At 30.3% G+C, this 24,548-nt stretch overlaps 1 protein-coding gene and 1 long non-coding RNA gene across 4 annotated transcripts in view; one reads left to right on the top strand and one right to left on the bottom strand.

Moving 5' to 3' along the window:
- LOC136983464 (uncharacterized) overlaps window positions 1-24,548 on the top strand; it is a 370,671-nt gene that overhangs the window by 304,032 nt on the left and 42,091 nt on the right. The gene's annotated exons all lie outside the window — the stretch shown is intronic.
- Window positions 1-24,548, bottom strand: part of LOC136983455 (protein DEK-like) — a 64,416-nt gene that overhangs the window by 15,142 nt on the left and 24,726 nt on the right. For 2 of the 3 annotated variants that reach the window (XM_067280197.1, XM_067280195.1), the window contains exons 3-10: window positions 20,863-21,009; window positions 20,710-20,786; window positions 15,997-16,091; window positions 9,133-9,275; window positions 7,309-7,490; window positions 5,820-5,931; window positions 1,765-1,829; window positions 1,599-1,682 (exon numbers count right to left, since the gene is read on the bottom strand). In XM_067280197.1, the coding sequence (XP_067136298.1) occupies window positions 1,599-1,682; window positions 1,765-1,829; window positions 5,820-5,931; window positions 7,309-7,490; window positions 9,133-9,275; window positions 15,997-16,091; window positions 20,710-20,786; window positions 20,863-21,009 (905 nt within the window). The remainder of the gene's footprint in view (window positions 1-1,598; window positions 1,683-1,764; window positions 1,830-5,819; window positions 5,932-7,308; window positions 7,491-9,132; window positions 9,276-15,996; window positions 16,092-20,709; window positions 20,787-20,862; window positions 21,010-24,548) is intronic. The other variant, XM_067280196.1, reaches the window with a different exon arrangement.

Below are 24,548 nucleotides of genomic sequence, written 5' to 3'. Positions count from 1 at the left end.
GTCACAAAAGAAAAAGAGTAATTTCATCAACAAACTAAGTATTTCTAAAGAAAGGTCAAATTTGAAAATCGAATGTTCTGATATTGTTCAATTTTCACGACGTGTTCTGATTTTATTGTTCGATTTTCATCGAACGTTCTAAAGAAAAACCAAACTAATCTGTTTAAATTTGAAAACCAAATGTGTTCTAACATATTACTCTTTCTCTTTTTTCTTTCCAGAGCCCATAAATCTTGCACGTCGCTTTCTCTTGTTCTCCATTGTTACTTAACACTTTGGTACTTAAATCTGGTACCCTAACTGTGTACCAAATTTCAACTTTCAACTCCTAACCGGTTTAGCAAAGATTAAGATTATTATGTTATAGTCAACCTTACCCGTTTTCACAGAATGCAAGAATTGGGTCCTCCCTGTTTCCAGACTAATTACAGAATTTTTAGATAGGTCTAAAAATATGTTCGATTTCCTCCAGCGCACCGTTTATTCTCCATCTGCGTCTTGCACGTCGCTTTCTCTTAACACTTTTATTGTTATAACACTTCCATCAACAATGGAAGTGTTAAGCCTTAATCCTGTCCCTCTCCCCCTGTGGGGAGGAATTTCGAAAAATCCCTTCTTAGTGTGTGTTCTTGTGACGTACCCTAACTATGTACCAAATTTCAACTCCTAACCGTTTGGACACGTTTTGATAATGTATATAGAAGCTTTAGTCCCATCCCCCCGTGGGGAGGAATTTTGAAAAATCCCTTCTTAGTGTGCATTCTCGTGATGTACCCTAACTGTGTACCAAATTTCAACTTTCAACTCCTAACCGTTTGGGCTCTGCACTATATTATTATTAATCAATCATCTTTGTTACAAGATTTATATATTATTAATTATAAAATGTTAAAAAGCTTAATTTTGAGTGTAGATATGAGTTTTATAAAAAGTTGTAAATGCTAATAAAAAGTAAAATCTTCATTAAGTCTAACCCCATTCGAGATATGACAAGTGATTTCTCTCCATCTCCCCATCCCTTTCACAACCAAAATTTAATAGCACCTATGCCCCAATACCCAAACCTAGCACACAAATCAATGTCCTTCGTACAAAAAACCCCCCCCGGAAATTATTAAGCTTCCAAGTCATGGGTGAACAAAATCACACACACTGACATCCATAATACAGAAAAACTCCCACTGTTTTTTGCATATTTCAACATTTCAAAGTCCAGTCCAAAAATGTAAAAATCTTCTGGAGGTCATTTTAGGACCAATCACCATACTTTCCCTCTATTATAAATAACAAGGAAAGTAAAAATGCTTCTGACACTGTAAAAGCCTTTTTAGGTTCTTTGCAGAACATACCGGTTGTACAGATTTTGCCCATCTACAAAAACCTGTTCTTATTTGCAGAAATATGGTACTTTAAAGTCTTTTGATTTATTTATGGAATTTAAGTTTCAAATATTCTAAAAGAACAGATCACTTTCAACAGGAACAGAAAGATTTGAAAGTACAAAGTGATTAATTCTTTAAGTATAAGGAAACTATGTAGAGCAGAAATGGGTCAAAATTATAAAACATTTGAAGTGAAAATTACTATTGACTGCATACCTGCTTAATAACTTTTTTCATTGTAATTTCTTCTAAATTTGCACCATCAAGTATTTGTTTCACCAACTGTTTTATTTCTTCATCCTTGAATTTTGCATAAGACAACATATAAATTTTGAATATATAAATGAACAAATTTTCTAAAATAAATAAGAAGGTAACAAACCGATGGAGGCGACTTTGCTTTTTTAACCAGTGGCTCATCATCAGATTCTTCTTCTGAATTTGCTGCTGAAATTAAAAATAACCATCTAATGTGTTAATTTTTAAAAATTAATAATTTTTTAATTCAAAGTTATTTATTTAACAACTTTTATACCATTGTATTTGAAATTTTCTTACGTACATACTAACCAATTTCATACCTTTTCTAAAACTTTTGGGGGTATGATCTAAAAAAACTGCAAGTAAGATCAATTTTCAATGTTGTTCTACTTTTCCTTTTTGAGATTTTGAATAAACAATTAATATTAAGCATTTATGTATGTTCACAATTTGTTGAGAATTTTCCAGTTAAAATTGTAACTTTTTTAATGTCATTACTATTCTCGTGAAAGATAACATCACTAGAAGATTAGTTTAAAAAAAACAATTGAATTGAAACAGTTGTTTATAGTCCATGAACATAAGCCAGGCATCTATGGACTGAGCCATTTCTCTAAAATATAATTCTATGCTGTTTAGCAATAAAAGATTATTTTTATACACATCTCTATCCTGATGGCTGAATGGTCAAGGCAGTAAGGCAATAACCTACTGCTTTAAAAGGTCCAGGTCAAATCTGGGAGAGCAATCTCTGGAATTTTTCATGGATAGTCTTGTTCTGAGCATGCTGGAACTCCCAGTTCCAGCATGGGCCTCAATCAAACTCATAATGACCTCTTAGCTTGCATTCAGCGGAAAACTTATTCCTTATGTTAGGTTACTAACTGTCTTTTGTCTAAAGACAATTAGTAGATTTTTTGGGATAGATTGTAAGAAGTCAATTCTGACCCATTTTATTTTGTTTTGGGATTATTTTTAGTTAGTTTTCCTATTTATTTTTGGGACATTTTATTTCATTAATGATAGGTTACCACAGCTTCCTTACCTGGACCTAATTCTAAATCAAAACTCACCTCACTATGGTAAACCAATTAAGTCATCAAAACCAAGAATGACATCTTGGGGGAAAAAACTTCTGATAGGAAGTTAAAAGAATGTCTCCTGCACCAAACTGTTACCAAAAATTATAAAGGAAAAGAATATATAAAAGAATAATGTAAGGGAGATGACATGAGATGAAGAAACTATTACTAGAATTAAATGAATATTAGAATTAATTATGTAAATAGGTTCAAGTGAGCATACCACTGTAACATTACCATGAAAGCACTGTAAGAGAGATGAACAACAATCAAACGAGGTGAAGCTAAGAATTGAGCTAGGTTAAAGAAACAGGCTTCCAAATTCGTTGACTGAGTACAAGTTATTGGTGACAGTTAGACAACTTAATCTATAAGATTGTGAATTTTTGTATATAGTCCAATTTCATATTTCTTATAGGTTTTCGTGGAGATAGTTCTAAGTTAATTTGTTAAATCCACAAGTGTCAGGAAAGTTTTGTATATATTTATTTTGATTTGATAAAGCATCATTTTTTAAACATTTTTGAATTTTCTAACTGAATTTATTGTACCAGTACATAGTTAGTCATAAGTTAATAGAATTTTTTCCCCTCTTTATAGGGTTTGTTGGTTTTTAAAACCAGGTTTTTTAAAGAAATTTGTATAATTTGAAAACCAGGTTTTCCCAAGTAACAAAAATGGTTTTTAAGCCTATACCTAAAACATAAAAATTAAGTAATTATTTGATTAAAAAATCAACATTTTGACACAAAATTGTCTCTGGCATAAAATAGGAATATTGTTAAATATTAAGTTTCATAAAACTAACTACAAAACAAAAAATTCCCCCATGCCTAAAATTTGGCTCAATTCAAGTTCTGAATGAGACAGTTGGGACCTTATCTGAGCTGTAGAAGCATATCCATAGGAGCAAAACAGTCAAAGGAACCATACTTCTACAAGCGACTCTTTGCGAATATAGCCCCCTAAAATCGGGTTGCACAAGATCGATTACATAAATATCTTAAAAAACTTGAAAAAATGACTTCATCCAGCCCTAGGACACTAAACAAATAGTTTTTAGTATTAGCGGGTACAAACAGAATAACGAAAAATTTTGATTTATTATTTAATGCTTTAAAGACAATTAAACCCAGCTCAGTAGCAAGTGAGAGAGTTTTTTCTGTTTCTGGCAATTTTGTGTAAAATAAGGACACGGTTGAGCAATGGATCTATAGATGTTCTTTGCTTTCTAAAATCATATTTTCACAGGAAAAATAAGAAATAAAATAATATTTGCAGGCATTCATTGTCATTCATTTTTTAATGGTTTTTTTATGGAGTAAATTTTATATTTTAATGTAATAGTCTAGCATTTTTTTGTTTTGTTTTTTGTAGATGTTGGTTGATTATATTTTGTTATATTCTTAAAGTTGATTAAACATAAAATAATAATTACATTATAATGTATTTTTATTAATAGTTATATAAACTACAATGTAATTAATATTAAACAATTTATTTTTTCGTAATTAATGATGACGATAACTAATTAATAATATTTATCATAATTATTACAGCATTTTTTGATTACACAAAAATATGGTATAATTTTTGACCCATTAAAATATATAAGGCATATGAATGGGAATGTAGATTGCGATTGAGAGGCTTAGTGGAAAAAGTGACATGCCAAAAAACCGAAAAAATAAGGTACAATTTAGATTCGTGCATCATGAATCTGATATCTCCAAAGAAATTTTCATGGTTCAGTTGCATGCCCTACAGGTTGTACGGTACATCCACATTAATAAAGCACTGCACATTATAATGCTGGTGAATTGAAACAAATCTTCATTTTTCTCAAAAACTTCCTAATGTGAGATATGCCATTATTACACTCAGCTCCTCAAATATAATTTACTATAGCTTGGGTGTTTGTTGCTGATGGATAGCAAAACTTTATCACTTTAAGCAGCTATAAATGAATTCAAATGAATTACATTTGTAGCTTTTCTCAATCAAAGAGGATTCGTAAGCGAATTATAATACATTAAAAGACACTCCATGTAACCACTCAAATATATAAACTTTTATAACTATCCTCTCAACCTCCAAAATCATATTAATAATGCTGTGTAAGATATATATTAAAAATCACCTTTGAATAACATAGAAATTTTCACAAATAGAAAAAATTTATTAAAATTTGCTGGAAACTGCATACGACAACAACAACAAAAAAAAAAAAAGCCTTAAATTGAGTTTAAAATTTAAAGAATAAAGTGAACTTAGATCAAACTTCTAAGTTAGAAAGTAATTTTCAATATTTAAATAAAACATAATACAAAATGTTATTGTAAATTTTTATAAGATTTTAAAAAGCAAAGATTGTCAATCTGATTCTTATTTTAGTAATGAAAATTCCTGCTACTGAGAATGCCCTTTCTGGTTCAATTGATGTGAGTGGTATTGTGTTTAATGCATTTCAGAGAAGACAGATGTTATGAGTTTTTTCACCCGTAGCCTGGAAGATTTCTTGTTCGTTTTTGAGATTGTAATACTTCTTTTGCTCTCTAGTATTCTTGATTTGTCTACCTCGACTGCTTTAATAGAAACATCATAGCCCAATAATTTGGCAGTTTGTTTGAATTTAATAATCAGGTTTATGAAGAAAAATTTCGTACTTGCACACTTCATACTCGTTTATATCCTTGTCCAATTTACACAATCTGGCGTTTCACAGTTTTTGAAGCTACTGGGCATGGTTAAAAATTAAGACTGCATAAGCACAATTATTCCAGATATTACTGGTTTTGACAAGTAAAGAATTTTCAGATTACTGCCACGAATAAGCTACGTATTGATTATTGACAATCTGTGACATGCCACAATGAGGGAAAAAAAGACTAATAAGTAGGTTTAAAATTAATAAATACAAATGTATTCTGACAGTTTATGAGTTAATTATACTTTCTATTTGCAAAATTTCCTCAACCTTAACACAAAATAAGAAAAAAGTGAATCTTTAAAAAATTTGTGAGATTTCCCAGGTTAAAAAACAACTATGATCCTGTTTAAGAAACCCCAATAGAAACAATATCAAAATGTTTACCTCTCTTTGATTTTTTTAAAGATTTTGAACTTTTCTTTTCTTCTGACTTTTTAGATTTTGATTCTTTTTTTTTCTTTGCTTGATTATCTTTGCTACTCTTTTTCTGTTTTGGCTAAAATACATTAAACAAACATTAAAAAATATACAGATTATTAATACACTACTGCATAGAAATTAAAAAGGTAAATTATAACAAAAATATTATCTTTGCATATTTTCATAAAGTGTCTATATATGATTTCAGAATATTTATTACAGGAAATCCTATAAAATCACCATAACTAAGCATTTACATTATTAGGAAGATAATTAAAAAATAAACACATTAAAATTCCAATAAAAGGAATTATAAATTGTGTTCGTGATCACCACCACCAATGATGGATACTAGATTAAGCAGAAAAACTATTTCTCACAAAATCTAATTCTTTGAAATGCTATTTTATATATAAATAATAAAAATCTCTTATTCTTTACTCTTGACTTTTAGACTTCTAAGAGTAAAATTGTATGAAAACAAGACATTTTACACATACTTACTTTAATGAAAATTAATTATACTTTCTTAATATATCTATCAATATTTTTGGTTTCATATTTGCTGTTTCTATAAATCTAGCTTTCTTTTTTCCATTAATGAATGACAAGATATATTAGTTTTTACCAATCTATATAAAACATGGACCACTCACCAATATATGAAACATTTCTAAAAATAATCTGAGGTTGTTAAGACTAGTTTATAGTCACTTCTAATAGATGTTGCAATTCCACTGAGATGGGCTGGTCATTGAACAATATCCAATTTAATATTTACTTACATACAACAAATATTCCTTATTCCACAATGTGGATATATTCAAAATTAGCTGCTAGTTAGTTTTGTTAAATCAATATCTATCATAAGTAAGTTAGATATAATTAATTTGTTAGACTTATATTAGATACTTAATTTTTATCTATTACTCTAGAAAACAAATCACTAGAAAAAGTTGTAACAAAGAAAAATTTCAGTGAGAAATTGTTAAAAATTGACAAATAACTAGTGAACTTGCAACAAATGTTCATGTGTCACTGACATGATGATTGTGTTCTGCATGGATTAGTGGAGGGAAACAAATTGGATTCAGTATAATTTTGTCTGATAAAGGCAGGCAGCTCTAAGGTTTTCTTTTATTTTAAAATTAGTTATGTACTTTTATTATGGATGACAAAATAAAAATATTTTTTATTAACCGAAAATTTATTCTCGTGGGTGGTGATTGTTCAGTTGAGTTCCGAGGTACCACTGTATCTGATCAATATGATTTTAACATATGCAGTAGCATCAAGAAATCAATTAATCATATTAATAAAGGGTTACCTGTATATAAGAGTATCTAAATTTTAATTTTGCCAAGAATGTAAAACAAAAGTAATCAATATAGTAAAATATGTAATGTACTTGTATTTTACATTTTATTTTTGATAGTATCATATATTAAATTACCTCATCTTCATAATCTTCATCATCATTGGCATCATAATCATCTTCATTTTCTTCCTCAGAAAAATCATTGGTGTCTTCTTTTTCTTCACTTGATGAATCATCTTTCTTTTTGGAGATCTTTTTCTTATCAGATTTATCTTTCTCTGATTTTGGTTTCTTCTTTTCTCCCTTTGATGAAGATTCTACACAAAATTTTTAAGTTTAAATTCAGTAATATATAATGATTCTGAAAATTATTTAACTGTACTCAAGGTGGCTCAAGAGCCAATTAACTATAATTGTTTCTGGATCATTTAACAACTGATAAAATAGTTAAATCAGTTGTTAAATCTGTTTATTACTATCTACAAAGTGTTTGAATACTGTATAAGAAAGTATGCTATCCTTAAAGAAATAGAGATAATGAATGATTTATCCAGTTGAAGACAGATAAAAATTGTTTAGTATTGAAGACAATTTACAAATAGGAAACTCTCAATTAGCCATCATTCTCAATGTAAGAATTATAAAAATTAATAATTTAAAACAAATCATAAATGTAAATTTCTCAAAAATACAGATTTATGATTTATCAAAAAGCCAATTACAAAGATTTTTGAATATATCTGATTAGATGCAGAAAAGTATTAATTGTTGGTTAGATGACAAATGATGTCATTTATTAATGATTTTACACTCTTCAAAAGTAAAATTGCAACACCACAAAAAATGTGTAGTCACATGTAAATTGCAGGACCAGTAGAAGTGACAGATATCAAATGATTAAGTTTGCATATGCATTGGGTTATGTGGTATCCAGTTTCGGGCTATAAAGACCAACAGCCAGCTCAGGCTGTAAGTGCTCTCAGCAATGGTTTGTGACAGCTGAACTTTTGAAGAAGCAGAGAAAATGCCTTGGAGATGACAGTGAGATGAATACCGCCAGTTAATGGGTGGGGAATGAGACTGTTCTACAGTGAACAGCCCTAGTGCACATTTCCAGTTCTCTGACAGCATATCAGTATGTTGTACAAACTGTGGGGTCTGAGGTTCAGCCATTGGTGCAAGCTGCACTTGACACGGTACTCCAGAAAGACAATGCCCAACAGCAGGTTGCATGGCAAACTCTCACCAGATATCTCTCCCACTGAACACCAGTAGGACCTCATCTGATGTAAGGTGCACTGGAGACCACCACCACATACAGTAGATGACATGTATGCTGCAGTGAATGCAACTTGACAAGGGATACCTCAGGTAACAATTAATCACCTCATTGATAGTATGCCTTGCTGTGTATCTGCTCATGGGGAGCTATATTCATTTTTATTGAATAAACAGGTGTCTGTTGCATATCTTTATTTGTTCATTTAATCATTTGCATATCTGTCATCTCTACCAGTCCTGCAATGTGCATATGGCTATGCACATTCCTTCATGTTGTTCAATTTCACTTTTGAAGAGTGTACATGATTAATTAATAATAGTTTTATAAATTGTTTGATGTGACTAACTGATATTACTTCTGAATTTACCTGACTCATAAAACTTTCATCCATACTAAACTATTGATAAATGATAAATTACAATGTTCACTACTTTATTGGCCATAACAGTCCCTGTATAATAATATACTCTATTCTATAGAATTTGCAGGAATGAGATGTTTCAGATTGAATATTCAAAGTAAAAGATCTTACTTTTTACTAATATCATAAAATTTACAAAAATTGTTAAAACTACAATAATGCTATTTTATTTTAAAACAGTTGACACATTTTTTGGGTCCTCTTTCATTAAAAATTACATAGAAAGTAAACTTTCACAATATAAATTTAAACATACTTTTTTTAGTTTTGGGTACACTCTTCCCTGAAGCTTTTGGATATAGTAAAAATTCTGAAATTCTGCTTACTATATCTTCTTTTGTACCAGATCTTTCTAAATCAAGGATGTCACAAACACGCTTTAATACAGGAAGAGTTAATCTATAAAAAATTTCAAATTGAAATTGCTTATTAATTATCATAAAACATCAATACAAACTTAATAAATTACAAATATAACTACAGTAGAGCGTCGTTTATCCGATTCAATTGGGGACTGGGGTTCTTCAAGTAACTGATTATGTACAAAAAAATATATTAACCTATCCGATGTTAAAATTTTTCTCCGTTGTGTGTCACTTCGTGTTCAATTTTCGTCGATTTTAAGCCTAACGAAAATTTTTATAATAATAATCGAGGCTATTGTATCGTTAAAAATTTTTCATTGTTTTGTACAAACAAAATAAATATATTGAAAAATATAAAAACAAAAAAATTATACTTTAGAAGTTAATCTAGTATCAAAAACGTTCGATTCAGCATGACACTGTCCAACTGGAAAGCTTTTGGTTAACTGACGTTTTGGTTGACTGGCTTTCAGATAAACAATGCTCTACTGTAATGATTAGTGATAGGATGATTAATCAGAATCAGAAAAATTGGATATTTTTTAGGAAAATCAGACTTGAGAAAATCTTGTCACAATTTCTGATTCTTCCACATTTTATAAGAAAATTAATTTCATTTCAATTGAAGATTAAAAATTAAATATTAGTTTATTGGAAACTTTCACGTCGATAAAGCAGAAAGTATGCAATAACCCATATATGAGGTGAAGTCCATCACAGTGGACCTTTCTTTCATGTAATCAGAGCAATAAGAGATTGCACTCAATTGGATCTAACTGTTCCATTTTAGAGAAGACAGGGTAACTTTAGGGTTGTCATCTGGCTGGCATTGGGCCAGCTTGACCAGCATTCTGTATTCTGTATATCTATAGAATATTAAAAGCAAAAATATTCTGTCACCACTGCACACAAATAAATTTTAAAATTAATTTGATTTACAATTTGAACATTTCAAAACAACTTTTAAACAGTTTTTAAAAACACTTTTAATTTTCAATTGATTTGCTTTTAATTTTGATTTTATTTTATTTTTGGTTTTGAAGTAAAGGCCAGAGTTTTAATTATTATTTTAAATAATTTTTATTTATTTAATTTTGCCTGCATTTTTTAAATTAATTGCAACCCTTTTTTCTTTTGCAATATAACCATAGAAATTGTTTTAGTGTTGTTTCACATAAAAGATAATCAAACTTAAATGCATATTAGTTTTTTTTAGTAATTTCATTAATTTTTGTCTCATAAATTTGCCTGCTTTTTAAAATTTTTAATTACAAGCAAATTAACATTGATCTATCTAGTTTCAAATTGAGACCGGTGGTCAGCAAAAATATTTAAGTGTTAGAAAAACATTTTAAAATGTATATTTTAATTGAAATATATTATATAAAATTATTTTTAATATTTAGTATGTTTACTGATAATGATAAAATGACTTTTCCATTATAACAGGCATGGGCAAATGCGGCTCTTTTTGAGTTAACACTTTCAGCAAGAGCCGCATGTAATTTCTGTTTTTTATTATTATTTTTACAATTTTATTTTTATAATTTTGTAAAAATATGTTTATTAAAAAAATTCAATATTTGTTTTATATTATATTTATATTATATAATAAAATCATGCGCCTTACCATACTATCTGCCACGACAGTACAGAACTGCGGCTCCCATGCATTTTGCAAAACCTACATTTCGGCTCCCACTGAACTCTTGCTTGCCCATCCCTGCATTATAATTTTGAAAGTTTTTGTCATAACAGATGAAGCTCTAATACGTTAAATTTTCAAATGAATGAGTTGGTCTAGATATTCGTGGCTCAAGTGAATGAATTCAAAAGTCAGTTAATTCGTAACAATATTTGTTCGGCTTGTTGCATCAATTTGACAACCTTCATTTAGGATTAAATACAAAAGAGTTAAATCATTTACAAGACATGCCCATTGTGAAAACATGAAAAAAGTGCATCTTCTCATTTATGTCCACTCTCCTGGTCATTGTGTTGGCCAATGAAGCAGTTTCCAAAGGTAGCAAACCTACATGACAGAATAGGATAGTTCATTGAGTAAAAGGAAATTAGTTGCAATTTCTTCATGGGTAGTATTGCAATATTAACTTTACTCGAAATAAGATTACAAATTTATTTCATAGTACACAATAAAAGTGTGTGTATCCACATATAAAGGGTAAATTTTCACGTTTCTTTCGAAAGATTGATTCTGGATTTCCTGATCGTTTTCCACTCTTAAGCTAGAGGTTTATTAATTAACAAACGTATCATGCTCGTAATGTAAATCATTAATTTTTCTGAACTAAAATAAATTTTAAAAAGTATTCAAAAGAATTGGAATCGGAAGAAATTTTTGTATCATCTCATCACTATTAATTACACAAAATTTTTATCTGAATAGTATGTGAAAATGACTTTTTTGATTATCCCATATTTCAAGGAAATATATATAATATTCCAAATGAATATGCATTATAATTATATATTCATTTGGAATATTATACAAATTGCTTGTAAAATTCATAAAATGAAAAATTCTTGTTAATTCTTATACCATAGTACAGGGGTGGGCGAACAAGAGTTCAGTGGGAGCCGAAATGTAGGTTTTGCAAAATGCATGAGGCAATTTAGAAAAGTTCTGCCCCCTACATGATAATCTCAATAATATGTATGGTACATGAACTGTATGTCTGCTGAAAGCTTGTAACATCCTCTACCAGAAAATGCCATTCCTTTTCTATGTAGTCACCATACATGCGTGCCATCATTGATGCATTTCGTCGGCAAAAAAATCAGGTATCTTCTCCCGGCACCAGCAATGCACATATACTTGCACCTCCATATCACTGGTGTCACTTCAGGTGTTCTATAGTGACTACATGACACCTTGGTTGAGGACATTCCAAGGTTACAGCAGATACACAGTTTACATAAGTATCTTGCATATTATCAAAATTATTGCATAAGTGGTAGAATTAACTTTGTGCATAAAGTTCATTTTGGGATGTATAGTGCAAGAAAAGAAAATATATAAACCAGCTTTGATTTGTATATTAAAAAGAATTTGTAACATTTTTAATTTGTACATCTTTGAAAACTTCAATTCTTTACAAACGTCAGAATATACTAAAAGATAATTAAAAGAAGTATCTTTTTACATTCAGTTTAGTTTTTTTAGAGTAGAACATTGTTAATCCAGTACCTATGTGACCATGTTAATCTAAATTATCAAATATTACTGTTATTATTAAATGATGATGTATTTTCTCAAGAAAAGTTATTTGTAATCTGAACATTAGAAACATTGTTATACAGTGAAATTTGCATACAATGTAACCTCGGTTTTTTGAAATGAACAGTCTAGTCCTGGCAAATCTGCTAAGCCTTTAATGCATTTTTCATCGACTATAGTGAATACAATTATAGTGGAAACAGTTACATTGAACCAAATTGTTCTGAACCTCTATTTGAGAAACCTCAATCATGGTAAACAGTCTCCAGGCGAAACACTCGGTAAACGACGTGCTTCCTCTTTTCCCAAAAAAACATTTGTTGTTTACTAAAAAGTACAGTACTGTATTAGTTACTGACATTAACATAGCCAATGACTCACATTCCTCATTAACGTAGAGTTCTTCACCCTTTCATATTCAGTCACATTCATATGGCAAGTTATTATCCACTGCAAATTCACTGACAGTAAAAAAATTACAATGAGTAAAAAGTGCACACAATTGCCTATTACTGATAAACTCATGAGGCGGTATATATCCGTGGGCATGAGGAGCCCCTGCCAAGAGCCGGTGAGGCTGTCCCTCCACACTGCCCTGTCAGCCTCTTCATTGATTATTATTCTGGTGTGGCCAGGAGTCTAAACAATTTCCAGAGGAGCCGGAAACTAGTGGATCAAAGCAGCTAAGTCTATTATTACTGCCGGCGAATTAAAGCCGGTGTTCGTTATGGCTTGTAATACCGACTTACTGTCAGCGAAGATTGTGGTCAGCCGGGGGTTTTGGAGGCTAAGGAGGATGGCCCGCTGAATCCCTGTTGCCTCTGCCCCAAAAATACCGCAATTCTTCTCTAGCCCCCATGTCTCACGGTGATACCAGGCCGGGATGTAGATCCCTATCTTTGTTCTATTCTGTGTTTTTGAAGTGTCAGTCCTGATTAACATCCTTCCTTGCCAATGATTATGCACATGCTCGTCAAAGAGTGCCTTGTATTCTCCATGATGGCTAAAGTTGGCTTTCTGATAGACAATGAGATTTATCTTTTGTCGAATATGGGTGGTGTTGGGTGAGAGCCCTCTTTGCTGATGGATGCAGGTGGTGACATTAAGGACTTTAAACTGGGAGTTTAAAGTCCTCTTAATCATAAATACAACATGGTGAAACTGCTTTATTCAGTATTGTCTGAAAAGGGTTCTTTGGTTACTAATACTAAAGTATCATTTTCAGACAATACTGGTTTTACAGAGGGTGCCAATTATTGGACATTCTGAATTACTGAACTCCTACTCTCTATCAGGATATTCATTTGCATATACATAAACCACCACACAGTCTATTGACACATGTGATAAGATCGGTTTCACATAACATTTGATCCAAAAGAATATTAAACTGTTAGTATAAGGACTTTTATACAACTTTTATTATAAAAAAAACTTTAATGAAATAAGACGTAGTCTGTTCAAAAAGTAATTTTTGGGTCCACTATTTATTTCTTAACTGTGTTCTAGAACACCCTTTGACGACCGGACCTTTCCTTTGAGGCTGCTAGGCCGCCGGGTTAAAATAGTTCCTTTAAAAAAACACAATAAAACATCCAAATTAAAACAAAGGTAAAAATTCAGAAATTGGCGGATCTTACAGACATCTTCAATTTTAATCTATCCAGTGGCAGACTTCCAGACGTCAAAGGGTGTTCTAGAACACAGTTAAGAAATAAATGGTGGACCCAAAAATTACTTTTTGAACAGACTACGTCTTCTTGAATAGACTAAAAAATTATCTAAAGACGAAATTTAATAATTTAATGAAATAATTAAATTTTTTAACCATGGGAATGGAAAAATTTTTTTGTATAATTGTAGGTCATGTCCTTTCTTGTAATTTGTATTGATCTGAGTCTGTAAATCTGACACGATTATTAAAGTGATCTGATATGATTCTAAAATGATCTGAGACAGTGTCTTGGTCTCAGATCATTTTAGAATACAGGAAAAAACATGTTAAATCACTAGTTCATAATTATACAAAAAAAAACCTGCACATTAATAACCTTCAATTTTCAAAAATATTTACAATAATTTATTAAATAAATTTTTAATTACAGATAACAGATCTTAACCCAATACATCAGAATCAGTTTTATAAACTGAAGCTCTGATTTTTCTTTCTTTTTGATATGCATCTTTTACATTGTTTTTCCACAACAGACATTTAAATGCAGCAATAGACATATCATGCTGTAAAACTAATCCACAAATAGTGTGTCTTCTCTGCTTATGATTTGCCACCAACTTGGTAGGGGGTGCTGTGAAGCCTGGCAACATGCAAGCAATTTTGCCAGGTCTGGTGATTTTATTGTTAAATTTTGTGTTACTTCGATCCTGTTGTGATTTGGCAATGATTTTTAAATCTGAAAACTTTTCTATACAATTTTTAATTTATTCAAAGTGTATTTGAATTTTTTCTTAAAAACAGGTCCAGAATCAAGCTTAAACAAACTTGACAATTACAGATGTCTAAAGCCCAGATCTGAAAGAAGCCCATAAATTAATTTGTTAACTTTTACTTCTTTATATTTAAATTGGAATTTTTTTTATAAACAAAGTGAATATTCCCTAAATCAATAGGTTTTCAGGCTTTCATTTAATATGAATACTTGTATAATATAGACAGAACCAAGTATCAGATTGTATAATATCAGCAGAATACAGTATTGTATCATCTCTTTCATTACTTTAATAATCGTGTCTTACTATTATTATTTATTCGAGCACATTGTCAGACTTTATCCTGAATTGAGAGAGACTGAATCACCGAAAAAAGCTACATCCTAAACATTTCTAAAATATGTCCATTAAAAATTTATGTTTAACATGTTAACTGCCACCTGTAATATGATATTTTGCATTTTATCAGGCTAACTGTAATATGATATTTTCCGTTTTTTTAGGCCACAATGAGAAAATTTAATATTTAATATTTTATTATGATATAAATAGAAGGGTCATTATATAACGATCGGTAGAGTGAAGATAAAAAAAATATATCAACGATGACTGGCTGTTGTATGGCCTGAAACCAGAGACTATAAAACCACAGAATATTTAATATTAATTACTTTATATGTAACAAAAGAGAATAATTAGACTAGTTTTCGATATTTTTCCCTTGTTTTAACTATTCACTATTAAAAAAAAAACACCATCAGATAAAGTAGTTCAACCGCCGTTGAACCTCTTCATGAGCCTCACGGGGTGGTTCGACAGTCGGTAGTCAGAAATCAACTTCATAAGACGTCCGCAAGAGGCCACCACTAGGATATAAAACAAAATCTTACAAAGCCAGGATAATTTAACCTTGAGTAAAACTACTGTACATTGGTTATAGCGATATCGGATGACGGCCAGCAGTCAGATGGCTCTGTGAGGCGCTAACTAGTACATCAGCCGGCATGTCAGATGGCAGTTAACGTGTTAAGCAAACAAATTCTGTGACACAATTTAAGGTTTTACATACTTGTCAAGATTATTTTTTTTCTTCTCAAATTCCGAAGATTCTTTCGTAAAAGGAAACCCATTAAACCTTCTCAAGTTCTTCCTAATTTCAATTCCCTGTTTGAAAATAAAAACAAAAAATACACACTTGCAAAATGATTAAATCATTTAATCAAATAATTGTAATTTTAAAAATGATATAATTATTTTTAAAATTAAAATTAGATATTTTCACAAAGTACTTTAATTATGTTAGCTGTGCCTCTATGCTTTATTCTGGTTAAACTATAAGTGGCTTTTCAAATCATTTAATATATTTTGAGACAGGAAAACACATGATAAAAGCATATATCATATTTATGCTAACAAAAAGTGCAACTGCAAGATGAAAAAGTTTCAGACAGAACCTCTAATAGTAAGAGCACTGTCTATTGAAAAAAGATAAGAAGTAGAATTGAAAAGTTGCTGTCTATTCAGCATTGTCACTCTTTACTGAATGTTGAAATAACACAGGAATGTTTCATGTGTGGCATTGTTATTCAAATAATAATAAAACGAAAAAAGTTACTGGATTTATTCTGCTAATAGTTGCCTTTGAATAAGAGATATTTTTAATAGTGTACTAATTTATAACTACATACAGTTTAATATTTTAGCTGCTAAAGTTTTGACTATGTTTAAGGTCCTTTGAAAGAATTTTATTTTAAATTGTTATATCAATGGAAGCAAGAGTTCTTTCTACCAGATTCATTATCAACTTAAACATTAGTTTATGCTAATTGTATACCGGACACATTAAAACCATAATTCTAAATAAACTAGCAATGAGTTTGCTCAACTTTCTCAACAAGATTTAAAATTTTGGTGGTGCCATCTGTTATCATATTTTATTTAAAACTTTTTGCCATTTTATAATAGTAAAAAAAATAAAGATTAATTTTGAGGTAGGGATGGGTTTTATAAAAAAATTGTAAATGCTAATAATGTGTAAAATTGTCATTAAGTCTGACCCTACTGGAGATACATATGACCCCCATTATATCCCCACCCCCTCACAGCCTCAAATCACTAAAATGTACTAGCATCAATCCCTCAAATACACAAACCTCTCTGCAAAATTTCAGAAATTTTCAGCAAAAAGTACAGGAGTTATTAAGCTTCAAAGAGGGTGAACAAAATCACACAGAAATTACTCCCAGATTTTTTTGTATTTCGACATTTCAAAGTGTCCTAAGTCCAAAAAGGAAAAATTCTTGGGCGTGTCATTTTTTTTTGACCGATCACCATACTTTCCTTCTATTATGTATAACAGCCAGGAAAGTAAAAATAGATTTTTGAAATATGTTAAGTTCTTAAAAATCTACATGCATACAAGAGAACTGAAAATTAGAATGAAGTAACATATGCATGATACAAACAGTTTCATATTAGATCAGCACTGATTAATAATGGTTTTTAATCATTAGATATAAAATCTGAAATCAGAAATGTTTGAAATACAAATTAAATTATAAGACAATTACCATGTATGCTAACTAAACAGATAAATAAATATTTGTGTATTATTATTCATTTACAGATGCTCTTCAATTTACAATTAATCTTTGATAACTATGTTCATTATACAAAGAAATCTTAATAATTCATAAACACTGTTTTAAACAAAAAAACTAATTTTGTATCAATTTATACTATATTATAATAATAAAGACATATAAATTGACTTGTAACCAAATTCTGTTTGGACTACAGTGTTGTGAGTCAAGAAACTCATCTACAGTGTGATCTAAAATTCACGAATATGTTAAAAATTCATATCTTGGTAAATTTCGAGCCTAAACACATGCAATCTTCAGATAAATACTCAAAATCACATTGCAACTTTTTACGTAAAAATGGAGGAATACATGATTTAAATCTCATCACTTGCAGCGCAAGCATCAGTTTGATTTATACTTAATTTCCAGTGATGAGTAAACAGTGGAAACTGAACAGGAAGTTTTAATCTACAGTAGAGTGTCGTTAATCTGAATCAATTGGGGACTGGGGTTGTTCAGATTTGTTCGGATTACTGATTATGTACAAAAAAATATATTAACCTATCCGATGTTAAAATTTTTCTCCGTTGTGTGTCGCTTCGCGTTGAATTTATCGTCGATTTTAAGCCCAATGAAAATTTTTATAATAATAATCGAGGCTATTGTATCGTTAAAAATTATTTCTGCATTTTGTACAAACAAAATAAATATATTGAAGAATATAAAAACATGAAAATTATACTTTAGAAGTAAATCTAGTATCAAAAACGTTCGATTCCGCACGACACAGTTTGACTGAAAATCATTCGGATTTCTGGGGTTCAGATTAACGACTACTGTACTTATAAAAACATGGACTTAAATGATATAACAGTTGCTGAATTACAAACGAAATTAAATGAATTAGGGGACAAGAAACAGGAACAAAGGCAGAACTTTTAGAAAAATATACAAACTTAAAATAAGTATAAACTGATGCTTTTACAGTTGTTGGCTTTTGTTTTCAGTCTTGTAATTTAGTTTTAATTACTCAACTTCAATTTGTAATATACTTTATTATTATGTATCTAAAATTTCAAAACAAAACAATTTTAAAAATCATTGTCATTAATGTTTGATGATAATTAAAATAATTTTAAACTGTTTTTGAAATTAACTGCATTTTAAAATGTAACATAATTATAAGGACACCATATTTTTGGCAAAATTCATATTTAATATTTAGTTAAACCTTGTTTCATTTGAATAACACCAAATATTATCAGGCATAGTTTGTATAATCAATTTTTGCAATTGTTTTACACTTCAATATTTTCTCAAGTATCCATAATTGGTAATTTTAACTGGTTTACTTGATGATAATGCTTATTTTGACTGAACTATTTTTGTTATTAGGCTTCAAAAATTTTCTGTTGGACTAAGATCTAGAAAGCCAGTTTAATACTTTTTTAAAATGTTTTCATTAATATACTGGATCTTAGTTTATTTTGATGCATGGAGTGGAGCATTGTCTCATTGAAATATCCAATTACTTCCACCAATTAAAGGTCCAAATGCAATTGCATTATTTTTTTAACATATCCTGATATTTTGAAGAATCCATTTTTTTCATCAATAATTACAATATCAGTTTTCCCATTAAATCCAAAAGCATCCCAAACCATTACACTACTGTCATCTCCTAACTAACTACTCATTCTAACTTTGGATTCTCTTTTCACATCATGACAATAACATCCATAACCATCTAGTCCATCTAAATTCTACTTTTTTCATCAGAAAACAACTTTTTGCACTCCTTGGTCCAGCTCATGACAGATTTAACCTATTGAAGTCTTTTTTTTTGCTTGTGAACTGGTATCAAATTCAGATATCACTTTCATTTTTCAGTATTTTATGTTGTTATTATCACAAACACATCACATGGGGCAGATTTTGGTAAATTAGTAACTACCTGTCTAGTAGATAACTGCTAATTGTTGTTTTGTAAGGTAGAAAACCTTTCATTTATCTGTCAGTTAATTTTCTATTGCATCCACTTCTCTCCATTTTCCATAATTTTCTTGTTTTGTCTATACATTGGCCACAGCAATTTTAGAATGATTAATTATTGTAGCTATTTCTCTGAAACTTTCCAGCACCCTGTAATACATACATATTTCAAATTTCACCCTCTGAAAGTTCACTATTTCTTGGCATTGTGTTATTAGTGTTTAAAACAAACTGTTAAGATTTCAAAAGTTTAAAATGATTGGCTATTATAATACCAAGGGTGATGTAATAACCTTCCATTCAATTGTTTGTTAAAAATATATTTACATTTGTAGAGTATTATTACTCTAAACTATTCAAAATTAACTCTCCTTACAATTTTGCCTGCTACAGATTCGAGTGTATCAACTGATTTCCACACAGTTTTTATCTTTATTGCCCTTTTGTTTTTCTTATTGAATCATTCGGAAATTTATAAAATTTCTGACCTGGATGCTTTTTATCATTGGCACTGAGGCAAACAACAATTAACTGGCACTTCAAGAATACCTAAATAACTAAAAAAGCAATTTTTAAACACTATTTACACAGCACGATAGATGAAACAGAAAGCCACCAATCCATAAACTAGATACTAGCACCACCTATTAGTTTTGAAAAGTGCACACCCTATTATAGTATCTCATTCTATTTATCACTTTTTTTTTTTGTCATGCAAGCTTTCACTTTGTAAACAGAAAATTGTAACTAAACTTTTTTTAAAAAATCTACACCACAGAAAAAACTCCTGTGTTATGGTTTTCATAAATATTCAGAACACAGGATTTTTTCACATAAGAATTCTGAAAGTTGTTTAAATTTTGAATCACTGTGTGTTAGTAAATAGGAAAAATTTATTCTGTAAGTGTTTATTTAACAATCTTTCACTGCTTTAATTTATTTATTACATAATTTAAAATTTATTTTGTTAACTTAAATTATTTGAATTAAGTACAGTTATTTTTATTTTGTATGAAATAAATTTTATTCTTCAGAAATTTAAAAATAAATAATGTTTCCAAAAAAGTTAGATATACTGTTAGATGTACCCTTTAGATTCATCATGATTATTTTATTTTTGAAAAATAAAATGTAAACTATATATAAGATTTTTTCCCAAGTAATACAATACTACTAAATATTAAGAAATAAATAATAATACTTACTGAACCAGGTCTGTTGAAAAGAATTCTGTGTAATATTTTTAATTCTTCTACTTTACTTTTTTGAATTTGATATTCAACTAAAATATGAATAATTTAATTTATTTTCTTTCAATAATTTTTTATAAGCTTATTTCATATCAAAGTAAGACTTACTTCTTGGACAATCTCCTAATTTTTCACCATTTCCTTCTGGAATTTCATGCTTTTCTTTAGAAGGAGTAGTGAAGCTGACTTCTAAACGTTGTACTTTTTTCCTCTCTCTAGAACCAGATATCTCTACAGGTTGATCTAAAAGTCCCACTAAAATAAGAAGTTATTAAAATATTAATAAGCATTCAATATATAATAAAATAACTTTTTTAACATTTATGTGATTTTATCAGATACAAGAAAGAGTGATATCTAATGTTAAAATTTTTTCAATATGATGATAAAAATACAAGATTCTGTCACATTTTTGTGAGACAGAAAGAGAATTCTTGATTAACAGTTTTTATTTACTTACATTATTGATTTTCAATTTTATTTGTTATTTTGAGCTTTGGGAATTGAATTTTTACAACACTTTACAAAGCAATTATTCATATCACTTAATGATTCCTCCATGATTGTTACTTTTGTCGAAGAAGAAAGATTAACTACTAGTCACATAGATTTAAAATTCGGTACTAAATGCAATACGCATGCACAACTAAGATGTAAGTTCTGATTGGCTAGCGTATGTCGGATGATCACTCCTCAATGTATTATCATCACTTTGCCCGACTAGGTGATAGCAATATTCATAATAACTGGTCAATTTATTGAACTTTATTACAATGCCCGATTTTGTTGGTCATTATTCATAATGCCCATATTAATCACTTTGTCCATAACATATACACAGGTGAGCTATAAAGAAATCAAACTTTTGCTCTAGAAATATAACTAGACAGCACAACTAGCATTAATGGTCAAATTCAAAATTTTGATGTTATATTATCAGTTATGTGCAATTATATTTGAATCAGTTCATAACAATCCTCTGTGTGGCATGAAATGTAAAGGTTGTTTTGTGACCCTCATCATCGACTGCGGAGAGTAACATTGATAAAATGTGACAAATATTAGGAAAGGATCTAAATGTGACCCGTATAATGTTGTCAGAGGAGTTAGAAGTGTCAAAGGACTATCCACATAACTACATTATCATTTGAACAAATGTAAGGTCTGGTCCCGCTTTGTTCCACACTCACTCGCCAAAAATCAAAAACAGGCATGCATTTATCACGTTCAAGACATCATCAAAACGACTTACCCCAATTCAAATTTTCTCAAAAATATTGTCATGAGTGATGAGTAAAAAGCGGATTTTAAGCAACTGCCTATTTTTTCCCCTTAGCATATAAATGGCCAAGATTTTGTATTAACACTTTCCATGAACATTTAGACCGAAATACAGTAGAGCATCGATTATCCAACTTAATTGGGGACTGGGGTTGGTCGGATAACCGAAAAGTATGAAAAAATACATTATTAGTATAGCGTATTAGGCCTGGTTTAAATACTAGCCTCCCTGTCATGGTCGAGCCAGTGCTGCCAGCTAAAACATGCAAAAATTTAACGAAAATAGTATTACAGTAGCCAAGACATAACCAAATATTGTAGTGCCACATCACTAGTGGGCATTTGAATTTGCCGACTAAAACGCGGTTGGTTAATCGGGGGTTGGATAATCAATGCTCTACTGTAATGGTATTTTATAATGCCTAATTTGACATTACTGCATATTTTTGCCCAAAACAAAGATTTAAAAAATGTGAAAACAGACTAAAGTTTTTAATTTTCGTTTTCTGCAAAGGTTTACTTTGATTCTTAACATACTGTACTGCTTACATTCCAAGGCAGTTAAAATCTTACAAATTCTTCTTCCATCACACCCTCCAAAAACAGCAATTAGCCACACCTAGTCTTTTGTCACCAAGTCATGAAATCCCAACTTCTGCCAGAATAATAGCCTGACAGTCTACTGCATATCAGTTTTATTTTTGTCTTTGAAGTATTCACTTGTGGATAAAATTGTAGTGAAAGTGCCAAAAGTTAAAACATCTAAAGCTTCATTAGTTCAACAATGGCTTCAAGAATTCCCCCATTACACGTCAAATGGCAAGATTATTCTGTGCCAAGTCTGTAATAAAAAGATCAGTAAAAAAATTATTTTCATAAATTAAAATATTACTGTGAATTACATACTGTATATACTATATAATGTTAATATATATAAAATATAAAGTACAGCAGAGACTCGTAAATCGGAACCTCGGCAATCGGAATCGCCGGTAATCGGCACGATTTTCAGTCGGACTGTGTCGTGCTGAATCGAACGTTTTTGATACTAAATTTACTTCTAAAGTATAATTTTCATGTTTTTATATTCTTCAATATATTTATTTTGTTTGTACAAAATGCAGAAATAATTTTTAACGATACGATAGCCTCGATTATTATTATAAAAATTTTCGTTAGGCTTAAAATCGACGAAAATTCAACATGAAGCAACACGCAACGGAGAAAAATTCAACACGAAGCGACACGCAACGGAGAAAATTTTGAACATCGGACAGGTTAATATATTTTTTCGTACATAATCCATAATCAGAACAAATCCCTAATCTGAACAACACCAGTCCCCAATTGATTCCGGTTTTCGGTTCACTACCGTAATTTAAAAACAATTAATAACAACAAATAGTAAAATTTAGTAGTTTTTGTAGGTGTCCAGTGAAAAAAAATACCACCTCACGCAACATGCACAAGGTGCTCTGCATAAATCAAATGTTGAAAGAAAATATAAAATGAAACAGACTCTCTTGACACATACGAGGGCTATTTTTTAAATAAGGTCCATTTGTGTGAGAATGAGAATGATGCTCAATTGCAGCAGTGTGCATGAGCATCTGCTTTCAGCATGCTTTGTGCATGTTTAGATGCCATTTTCAGTCATATCAGCTGTCTGTGTGCTGAGCTATAGAAGTTTATAATGTTTAAGAAAATTGAGTCGCCCGCCAACTGTAAGATACGATCTGTTATTCGATTTCAGCACGAAAGATCATGGTAACTGTCTTTTGGGACAGGAAAGGGACTTTGTTAGTGGATTTTATGCCAAGAGGCACAACAATCAATTCTGATGCTTATTGTATGACCTTGAGAAAACTCCACCCTGCCATACAAGACAAGAGGCGTGGCCTAATGTCTTCTGGCGGCAGGCGGCAAATTTCTTTGAAGTCAGAATTTTAAAAATTTTTGAGCGGTATGACAAATGTTTGAACAAAAATGGAAATTAAGTAGAAAAGTAGATAAAAGTATGTAGAATATGGGAAGAAATATATTTTAACGATATTTACAGTATTTTTCTTATCAAAAACGGACCTTATTTAAAAAATACCCTTCATACTTAAGAGACTTCAAAGAAATATGAGTTTAGTGCTGATTTGTGTCATGCTATTATAGCAGCAAATATTCCATTTAAAACTTTGGAGAACACTCATTTTAGAAATTTCTTGGTAAAGTACTGTCACCAGTCCTTTCAGAGTTGACATTTCAAAAGTATTATGTGCAACTTGCATACAAAGATGTTATTTCCAGGATAAGAGACTATCTTAAGGACTCTTACTTGTGGTTCTCTGTTGATGAAACAATGGACAGTCTTGGATGCTACGTTGTCAACTTGATTGTTGGAAGGCTTGATCCCAATGGACCTCCAGAGCTCACCTGATCTACACAAAACAGTTGACTAAAACTAACCAGGAAACAGTGGCTCATTTTGTGAACAATGAACTAAAGATAATGATTCCTGATGA

This window comes from Centruroides vittatus, unplaced genomic scaffold, assembly GCF_030686945.1.
Source record: "Centruroides vittatus isolate TY-2023 unplaced genomic scaffold, ASM3068694v2 contig_882, whole genome shotgun sequence".
NCBI lineage: Eukaryota > Metazoa > Arthropoda > Arachnida > Scorpiones > Buthidae > Centruroides > Centruroides vittatus.
The sequence above is the reverse complement of the archived record's forward strand: the minus strand, read 5'-3'. Positions and strand labels throughout refer to the sequence as shown.